General features: G+C 48.1%; 1 protein-coding gene across 2 annotated transcripts; it reads left to right on the top strand.

The window, feature by feature from the left end:
- Positions 1-1,557: 1,557 nt before the first annotated feature.
- GJB6 (gap junction protein beta 6) lies at positions 1,558-10,093 on the top strand. 2 transcript variants are annotated; one of them, XM_019715660.2, is made up of 2 exons: positions 1,558-1,714; positions 8,590-10,093. In XM_019715660.2, exon 2 carries the CDS (start codon positions 8,605-8,607, stop codon positions 9,388-9,390), a length of 786 nt encoding a protein of 261 aa, XP_019571219.1. In that variant the 5' UTR covers positions 1,558-1,714; positions 8,590-8,604; the 3' UTR covers positions 9,391-10,093. The 2 variants fall into 2 exon arrangements, with proteins under 2 accessions (XP_019571219.1, XP_019571220.1); XM_019715661.2 differs by lacking the exon at positions 1,558-1,714 and adding an exon at positions 2,841-2,974.
- Positions 10,094-10,318: the final 225 nt, after the last annotated feature.

Raw genomic sequence — 10,318 nt, 5'->3', positions numbered from 1 at the left:
TTCTTTCCTGGACAGGTTCAGTAACAAATTCCATTGGTCCCGAACGTCAGTGCTCAGACGGTGTTGCACGGCATCAACCATAGGAGTGAGAACGTGGGCAATCCTACTTCAGGGGCAAAAGTTACCTCCAGGGTGATCTGCTATGTTGGGTGGCTTTGCCAATCAATATGCAAACACACATGGAGCAGCACCTACTATGTGCAAAGCACCATACCTGGTGCTGTGGGAATGCAAAGAAAGGCTTCAACAGTTTATGACCTCCAAAGAAGTTTACAGTCTGCTTTTAAAATGGACTTATTTCACTATGCAAACAGATGTTCCTGGCTGGAGTTTCTGGGGAAAGTGAGGGAGAGAAGACAGGAAAGGTGTCACATTGTGGAGGGAAAGAGAAGACCAGCCACACTGTGAAGGCTGGCAGAAAGTTCAAGGCAGAGGACACATGCAGGCAGCAAGTGTGCCTAATGAAAAGTCCAAAACAGATTTTGGTGTCTCTCCATCTCTATGTGCAAGGCCATTCCAGGGGTCACCCCAAAGTGTTCTGAACAGATCTGACTCAGGTACAATTCTCTGAAAATCTTGTCCTCTAGTAAAACATGTCGGGAGGTGGATTTTTATGAAGTCTTGGCTTTTCTTTTGCAACCATGAACAGCTATCTTAACCACTAATAAGTAGCATATGGTTTAGGTGGGGACATTTTTATTATCAACCAATTTTGTGGAAGAAGCAAGTCACACATCTCTTGCCTGATGAAGGACAAGTCTGAACCTGTCAAGCCATGTCCCTAACTAGTTTCCAACATCTCCACCCCACTAGCCCCTGTGCCCACCCTGGACTTCCCCAGCCCTCTCTGTGCAAGTGCAAGGTCAGGGTCTCCACGTGGTGACTGAGGAAGGCCCGCTCTGCTTCCCCTGAAGGAGGCTTCAAAGGACAGAGGTAACCCATAAAAATAACCCCTTTGACTCCTCTAAGTAGTTGTTAATTGATAGAGAACACCAGCCACTGTGCCTCCAGGCTGCTGACTAGGGGAGAACCGTGCAGGTATCAGGCGGGTTGGAAGAGGCTGGCAGCGTCCAGGTAGAAGGAGGATCTGTCCAGCCTGCCCCTAACACTGATCCCCGGGGTCCTGGGTCGGAAGCCTCGCCACCGGCGGGCGGCAGGTCCACTTGCCCAGGCCCTCTCCCTAGGGCGCCCGGGTTCTCTGCGAGTGGACGCCCAGCCAGAGACCCCAGCCGCCCTCTCCCGGGACCAGGCCGGGCCCAGCCCCGCGCGGCGCTCCGGGAGTGAGGACCCACCCTGCACCCGTGTGTCCCCTCGCTTTGGGCCCCAGCCCCGCGCTCCCGACGGACCGGAAGGCGAGGGTCGCGTCCTGCCCTCGGCGCGCTTCCCCGGCGTCCCCAACCCAGAGGCCCTCCCAGCATCCCGGCGCCCGCTCCCCGGGTCCCCCGGCCCCCCGACACCAGCGGGAGGCCTGTCCTGCGCCCCGAGCCCAGGGGCGGGCCCTCGCGGGTCACCGAACGCTGGCCTCCGGCCGCGCGCCGGGGAGCGTCAGGGCAGAGGCGGGGTGGGGCGCGGTTAAAAGGCGCTGCAGGTGGGGGCCCAGCCGACTGGAGGCTCCAGACACCGACCCGCCCGCCCGCCTGGCTGCACCGAGGGCGCTGCCGCGCGCCCAGAGACCCGCTCCCGCACCCGCGCGGCCTCAGTGCCGGCGGAGCAGGTAAGCGGACGCCGGGCGGTGCGGGGCGCGGGTGCGATCGCGGCTTCTCCGCGGAGGGCTGACCCGGAGAAGCCCACAGGGGGGTCGGCAGCCCGTCGGCCATCTCTCCCCTGTCTTCCTAGTTGACGACCGCTGACAGGCGGGCCCGGGGGCCGCAGGGGTGGGTGTCCGCGCGGGTTGCCCAGGACGACCTTATCTGCCCGAGATCCGCATCTGCGCGCCCGCAGGAACCAGGACGGACTGGTTTGGCTTGTACCCGAGATGGTCGCCCTTGACCTGCACACAGGTTTTGTAAATACATCACATGGCGTATCTGAGGGGCCGGTAGGGACCTCCTTCCCCCACTTCCTTTGCTGCGTTTTGGCTTTTCTGCGCTTTTATGGGTCACTGACAAAGTCCCGCATGGATCTGGGGGAGAAGAAAACCAGAGCAAAGGATCAGTGTTCAAACTCAGCCAAACATTGCGGCTACCGGCAGCCTGTCGCTAAGTCTCAGGCAGAACTGACCCGCGTGGCTGTGTGATGTGCTCCGGGGAACTTGTGAAATGCAGGTGACAATAATATAATGACAGGACAATTGCTAGACAACAGTAATTAAGTGTCATAGGTGACACAGCTCAGTTGGAAGGTGGAGACACCAGAAGGTCTTTTCTGTCTGATGAAGGAGACAGGGCAGTACCTGGTGTCCTGGCATCGTGTGCTTTTTTGACTGGGCTGGCCCCCCTTCCTGGAGAGGAGGACAGGGTCTGAGGTGAGTGTGGCCTGCACGCAACTCAGGACGCCTGCAGGGGCTGGGACCTGTGGTTATTGCAGAGACCCGGTGTCACCTGGGGGACTCCCACTGTCCATTTAGTGCCTGCTTGAATTTGACCATGGCCTGCTGTTCCCTTCCTTCAGTAGACTTTGTGCTACAGGAGTATCCCCTTGCCCCAGTTCTAGCAGAATCTAACTAGTTTTCCGGGAGAGAGCGTCCTGCCCAGTGCAGCTCCCTTAGAATTTCAGGATGCTGCTGGAAACTGCCCCTGCGGAGAGCTTTGTCTGTTGTTTGGATCGCGGGAGACTTTGGGGGTGTTGTCTGAACTCTGCCAAGGAGCGAGAAGGGGGTTAAGGAGACAGAACGTCAGCACTCCAGCCTGTGACCTAGCTGGGGTGGGGGTGGGGGGGTTGAGGGCTCCCACTGCCATCACCGCAGCGACAAGACCGGGAAGGCAGCACTCATCGCCTCACTGGTGTTTCTGGTTTAAAACAAAATCTGATCCAGGTAATGGTGACTTGTTCTCTTTTCTTACTTTTCCTCTGTTGAATTATAAGAGCATTAGGGAGGAGGAGAACCACGGAAGGTCTGACTGAACAATTTACATAAGGTAACAGGAAAATTCTAACTTTCTAATGAATCCTCACCACACGGCTTTGATGAAGTCTGAACAGTCCAGGAGCTGCAAGTCATTAGTACACTTTCATTAAAAATGTTAACGGAATAAAATTGTGGGGGAATAAAGTTCTACACAAGCGTCTTGGTCCTTGAGGATAAGAGATTTCCAGTGGCAACATTATCATACGTTAAGGTTTCAGTTTTACTTGTTTATCCATTAGAATGGAACTGGGTCCCCAGGTGGCCTTTTCCATTTTTATTCCCAGGGTCATTTAACTCAGGTTAGACTTAGATGTTTGGAAAGGACACAGGCTTACTCGAATGAATAGAGACTGTTTAATGGAAATTATTTTTTTAACTCTTTGAATTCTTACATGGGTTAAGAAATACTTGTACGACTTAAGTTTTATTGACTTAAGTTTGAAGAAATGTTAAATCCTAAAAGCATTTTATCACTGGTCATTGCTTTAAAAGGACAATTGATGAAATTTTGAGTCATTACATTTAAAAATCATCTATCAGGTTGTCCCTTGGCTGACCTAAAGTATAGAGACAAAAAAAGATAGAGATTCTTCCTGATTAAGGAGACAGTCAGTTTTTTGTTGTTGTTTGTTTGTTTTTGTTTTTTTGTTTTTTGACTACTGATTTGGTAGGTAAGGTTGCATATCCAGTTTCTCAAACTCCTTCTACTCCTTTTTTTTTCCAATGCTCAGTGAAGGAGCTTGAGGTTTGGGATTGGTAGTATTATCATTTTTTTCGTAGGGAAAAGAATCAACACTAAAGATTTTGTTCTGATTTGATTGTGGATTTGAACTATGGAGCCTCAGGAAGGTGGCAGTAGTAACCCTACTTTCCTCATAACAGTTCTGTGGATGAAGAAAACTACCCACAAAGGTCATGCAGTAGAGACGTGGGAGCAATTACAGGGCTATGGCCACATCTACTATCTTTTCCTAAGAGGCAACATCCTCGCCTACATCCAGAAGCAGTACAAAGATTTACATTCATGCAGTGACAGTGCCACGTTGGCCTCTAGGCTGTCACATGCTGGAGAAGGAGGAAGCCTGAGCCTTGAAGTGGGAGCCTTGCCCTGGGTCTCCTCAGGCCGATAGGCTGGGAGACCTGGGAATCAGGCTCAGGTGTCAGGCTCGGGTGTGCTTACTTTGCTGTGACGTCAAGGCCTTAATCAATTCAAATGCCTCAACTCTCCAAACGAACGTGGAAATTGTGAGGAGTGTGTTCTGGTCTCAGCCTATCAAATATTCTCTGACTGACTTTGAAAGGGTCATCCAAAGAAGATAGAACTATCCGGAAAGGTCTTCCCACCTCAGCACTAAGGGTGACACTGATGTTTAGCACTTTAGTTTTGGTTCTATCGTCAGTGAAACTAAAATGGCATCCTTAAACAAACTAGTTAGCATTAAGTTCTTAAATAAAAAATTTTAAAACAATGAAGAGCTTCGGAATACTAATGTACTTAAATTACTTGAGTTGTCAAAGGGAAGGACAGTCTATCGTCATAATACTGTGTGTACCATCAGAAGTAAGGTCAATGGTTTGCTTATTTGTAGAGCTAATATTTAGGATCAAAGCTTTAGTATCAAGAATGTGCCATGGAAGGTTACATGTACCACACACCCTAATGCAACTTACCTCTGCATGTGTGAGTAGAACCACATTCTTACACGGAAGAGACCACAGAAGCTGAGCATATCCCTTCTTTCCTTAAAAGAGAGCCACAAAGGTGCCAGTTAAACCTCTCTGATTTACAGAGAGGGTTAATATTTTACTTTTATTGAAAAAGCTCCCCCAGCAGCTGTAGCCCGCTGGAAGCCTAAAAGGAGAGAGGTATTTTGTTCCCTGGTACTAATGGCAAAGGGTTTTCAAAGACTACCTTCAAATGTACCATAACTACAGTGTTTATGAAAGCCTACCCCAGGGTTACGTGTTCGTGGGGGAGAGGCCAAGGGCCAGGGGTGTGCATCTGTCCCCCAGCCAGGGCAGGCCTCGCCCACCCAAGGGTCAGGTCAGGAGGGGTGAGTGGAGCCAAGCCTCCTGTCAAACCTTCTGCCATCTGTCAGCTTCATCCTGGGTGGGAACAGTGTCCTGGGGGGTGCAGGAGTTGCCTGTGACTGCAGCAATGTGTCAGGAAGTTTGGGGCGGTCCATGCCCCTGGTACACATGAGAGATCTCCTCCTGCTCTTAGCGCTCGCTGGGAGACTGATGTGCAGGACAGATGCCCCAGCTTCTTGGGAAGCCCCCAGGAGCCCTGGGGACTAAACATGAGGATGGGAAGGAAAACTTTCACTGTTGGAAACACCAGTGCACGTTCACTGACTGAGTGCCCATCCCAAGGCTCACGGAGGGCAGCTCTTCCTCTTCCTTTCCGGTCATTTCTATCATGATAGATAATAGGGCCTTTGTCACTTGTGCAGGAAGATACTGCCAATCAGATCATTTGTTCTCAGCCCAATTAATTGTCTTGAGCGACCAGTAGGCTAGATACACTTGTATTAAGGCTTAATCACTCATTTTTCTTAGGGACCTGGGGATCTCATTTCTTTTTCTTCCTTTAAAGGTGTAGGTAAATTGCTGATTTTTAGTTGAAGTCAATAAGTGTTGTAAAATAGATTATGTTCTGTTGAGCTTTGCTACTTAGAGAGAATGTTTTCAGAGTGTGTGATTTGGGGACCCATCGACGTCAAAAGAAGAAAGCTGCTGCATCACTGTGGTCACTGTTTTTTAAGGAGAAGCCCAAAGGAGCAGAGGTCACAGAGGACCCTGCTTCCAGAAAGTGAGACCATATTCTTGTGTGGAAATTGTGACCTCCTGACCTCAGCCTCTCCAAACTCATTCAGGTGCCTGGATGGGTTTGCTGCCTAGCAGGACAGGGAATAGGTGACCCCAGGTGTGCCATTATTCAGGCTGGTGATACAGAACTCAAACAGTCTTTTAATGGGGGGTGGGGGGGAAGGAGGGAGGAGACGGGACGGGATGGGGGGTATCCAGGGGGAGGTAAATTCTCTGCACTTTGGAGGATTTGAGAAAATGTGAGCTTTTCTTTGATAAATCAGAGGCTTGCTCACGGGGCACTAATTAACCAAACTTCAGTGGGAGACATTTGCTGGTTAGTTAGAGAACATCTTCATTTCATAAGCAAACAGGACTGACCTCCTAGGGGAACAGCCATTGTAAAATGTGTTTAAACATCAAGATACAGTTTTTACTGCCTCACTGGTTACATCCCGAAAGGCTTCCAGAACAGAACAGCAAGAAAGGCTTCCAGAACAGAACACTAAGAAAATGTACTGTAATGACTATAATCGGAGACTAAAAATTAATTGTACAATTCATATTGTCTGAAATGAGTCTTTTAAATCAAAGATTAATCGATAGTCTCTGAGGCCCTGGGATAAGTGGTGTACGGAAGGCAGGGTTTAGTTGTGGAGCTTCACCCTCTGCGTGACACCCAATCACATTCACACGGCCTCTGATTCAGTGTGAGAAGCCACAGCTTCAAAAAGTTTATTTTTAAAGAGCTGTACCTCCTGTACCTATTTCATTTTTCTCAGCTTTTTCTTTAAAAAAAAAAAAAAAAGCAAAACCTGGCTTTCTGTTCATTCTACCTTTGGCTCCAATCTTAGTCCTCGATCAACACAGGAGTCAAATCCTCCTGCTGCCACATGCCTCAGAGCCATCCTCCAGCTGAGTGACCCCTCCTGAGAGAGTCTTCCCAGGCTCTGCCACCTGGCCGTGCTATGGCAGGTACCTACCAGCCTGTCAGTGTCTTTCTTTTCTTTTTTTTTTGTTTGGTAATTCAAGTATGCATGTAACTTTTTTTTTATTAGTCTCAGGTGTACAAAACAATGTAATAGTTAGATATTTACACCCCTCACAAAGTGATAACCCCCTCCCCCAATCTACTACCCCTCTGACATCTTATATAGCTGCTACAATTCCATTGACGCTATTCCCTATGCTGTACTCCACATCCTATGACTATATATATATGTATGTATATATGTATACATACATATATATATTAAATTATAGTTGACACTCAGTATTATTCAGCTTCAGCTTCAGTTGCCAGTGTCTTTCTTGATGTGACATGAACACAACAGTTCAGATGTGGGCTCCCAGGGAGCGTGCATGCAAACTCCTCTTCTAGCCTAAGCTTTAGTTTCTTTTAGGGAGCCTTGTTGTATGGCGTGAATACCTTCCTTGATGTATGGCGTGTTCCTTCTAAGGGATACGAATATTCATTATGTAAAATGGTAGGGTGTAGTTATTAAATGAACCATGGAAATACAGCTAACTTGCTAATGGTATGAGAGGCGTCTATAAACAGCATTTTGATGCTAAGACACTATGTCTGTGCCACTGCCATCATTATGGTAACTATCAACAAACTCATTGCAGGTGAGGAGGTCAGTCTGGGAAAGAGCCTGACCACAGTGAGCCCCACATGCATTCAAGAAAGTCTAAGATGAGTTGACAAAACGACTTTGGTGACTCCCTCCTCCCCTAAAAAGTGTGAGTGGGTTTTTCTGAGGAGAGGGTCTTTCGCTTTCTGAAGACTCTCAAAGTGCTCTTTTTTTTTTTTTTTTTTTAAGGAGAATGCTGACCAACTCTTTAGTTTTGTGTTGGCAACGTAGAAGGCATCTGCTTGAATTGTAGCAAACGTTTCTGTAGAAGTCAAGAAGTCATTCTCTCCCAGGACGTTGAATCAGGGCTCTAACAGGGAGAGAGGCAGGCTGTGCCTTGCAGTGGGGCTGGGGGTGGGGGTCCCTCATTGTGACTCTGAGTGGTGGTATCTGCTGGGGAGCAAAGGCCACCCCCAGCCTGGCCCATTACAATGGAGAACAAGTGAGCACTTTTGGTAAAAGCTGTGACCCTCTTAGGGAAGAGGGTCTTTCCGTGGGTACAGTATTAGGTTTCTCAGCTCCAATACTATGGCCAATGACGTTATTCAAGCTAGAAATAAATATAAATTTATTGTGTAAAGTAACTCAGTAAGTATTTGATTTTTTATTTTCCCTTCTTAGTCTGCTGGGTAAACCAATTATGTCTTTCCAATGAATGATTTTTTTCTTCCTGGATAAGCCATTTAATTACTAAAACCTACTGTGGACCCTCTGTGATCCCTGGGCAAAGTGAAACTAATGCGATCTCTAGTTACACAGTGATGAAACAGGAACTGGGAAAGGATTTGAATTACCTGAGTTCCTGCATTAATGTCAAACAGCCACCTATTATATAATCTGAATTTAGTTGACTCAAGATGATCTTAACCACCCCCCCCCCCCCCCCCGCCCAAAACAAAAGTTATTTCTGGTCCAAAAACCTTAGAATGTCTTTGAAAAACCTCCTACCAGCAGTTTAGGGGTTGAAGCTATCACAGTACACTTTAAGTGAAATTTGTTTCAGTCTGAAATATACAACTGTTTTATAAATTCAAAGGAGCTTTCTGTTAATTTCCCTTTGCTGCTTTGTCTGTCTAGGAATAAGCCGACACAATGGACTGGGGAACCCTGCACACATTCATCGGGGGGGTCAACAAACACTCCACCAGCATCGGGAAGGTGTGGATCACCGTCATCTTCATTTTTCGTGTCATGATCCTGGTCGTGGCTGCTCAAGAAGTTTGGGGTGACGAGCAGGAAGACTTCGTCTGCAACACTCTGCAGCCCGGATGCAAAAACGTGTGCTACGACCACTTTTTCCCCATCTCCCACATCCGGCTCTGGGCCCTGCAGCTCATCTTCGTGTCCACGCCAGCCCTGCTGGTGGCCATGCACGTGGCCTACCACAGGCAGGAGGCCGCCCGCAAGTTTCGGCGAGGAGAGAAGAGAAATGAATTCAAGGACCTGGAAGACATTAAAAAGCAGAAGGTTCGGATCGAGGGGGCCCTGTGGTGGACATACACCTGCAGCATCTTTTTCCGAATCATCTTCGAAGCATCCTTCATGTACGTATTTTACTTCCTGTACAATGGGTACCACCTGCCCTGGGTGCTGAAATGTGGGATCGACCCCTGCCCCAACCTCGTCGACTGCTTCATCTCTAGACCTACTGAGAAAACCGTGTTCACCATTTTTATGATTTCCGCGTCTGTGATTTGCATGCTGCTTAATGTGGCCGAGCTGTGCTACCTGCTGCTCAAGGTGTGTTTCAGGAAGTCAAAGAGAGCACAAACGCAAAGGAACCACCCCAGCCACGCCCCCAAGGAAAGCAAGCAAAACGAAATGAATGAGCTGATTTCAGATAGCGGCCCAAACGCGGTCACTGGTTTTCCAAGTTAGACATTTCAAAGTGCGAGGTAGCTGGCTCCTAACAGAACTGGTGGCCTCTCCTGCAGGCGGTGCCCACCACGAATCCCCTCTCTAGGCTGGAGACTTGGTCTTTATAAACGGCTTTCATAAGACATAGACACTTGACTTAACGTTTTGTAGAACATTTGTGCCATTACTATGCAATATGATCAAGTGTGTGACCCATCGCTGAGCAGTGAGGCAGGGTGACAACCGCCTTAAAGTTACTTTCCCATGTGTAAGGAGCTCGTCTGACATAGTGGGTATTTCCTGAAAATTTAAGGACGTAGCTGTTGTTGATAAAGAACATTTATCTACAAACTGATGCTTTTATTAGTAAAAGATATTTTTATAGGATTGAATGTTTTAGTTCTGACTTTGAATTTATATAAAGTATTTTTATAATAACTGGTCTTCCTTACCTGGAAAAGCATACAACGTTAGTTTTAGAATTATACCATCAGCATCTAAATTTTGAACTTACTGTATCTTGTAAATATTGTTTTACATTATCTGTTGACACATTTATGAACTACCATGATACTCTTCAGGTGGAAGTGTTCATTGCACAGTATATTTTCGCTGCTTTCTGAATGTAGACGGAGCTGTGTGGAAGCGGGAAGCTTTGTAAAACTAGCCTATTGGCATTCGTTGTGAACAACTCACCTCAATAAAGCTCACCCCACTGCTTACACCTTCCTGCGCATTCTGGGCTTCTGTTCCCTGCAGGCCGCCACGCTATCACCCCCAGGGGTATGAGCAGTGGGTGGAGTACTTTTGCTGGGGAGCATGCCGTTTGGTGGGTGCACTTGCCCCCAGTTCATCAGGGACTCTCTGGCCTATGGGCAGGGGCCAAGCTCAGCAGCCCATCCAGTGCTCCGCTTGGAGAGCCTTAGGACACGGATGATATCCTCCCTAG

The sequence above is a fragment of the Rhinolophus sinicus genome, linkage group LG04, assembly GCF_036562045.2.
Source record: "Rhinolophus sinicus isolate RSC01 linkage group LG04, ASM3656204v1, whole genome shotgun sequence".
Taxonomy (NCBI): Eukaryota; Metazoa; Chordata; class Mammalia; order Chiroptera; family Rhinolophidae; genus Rhinolophus; species Rhinolophus sinicus.
The sequence above is the reverse complement of the archived record's forward strand: the minus strand, read 5'-3'. Positions and strand labels throughout refer to the sequence as shown.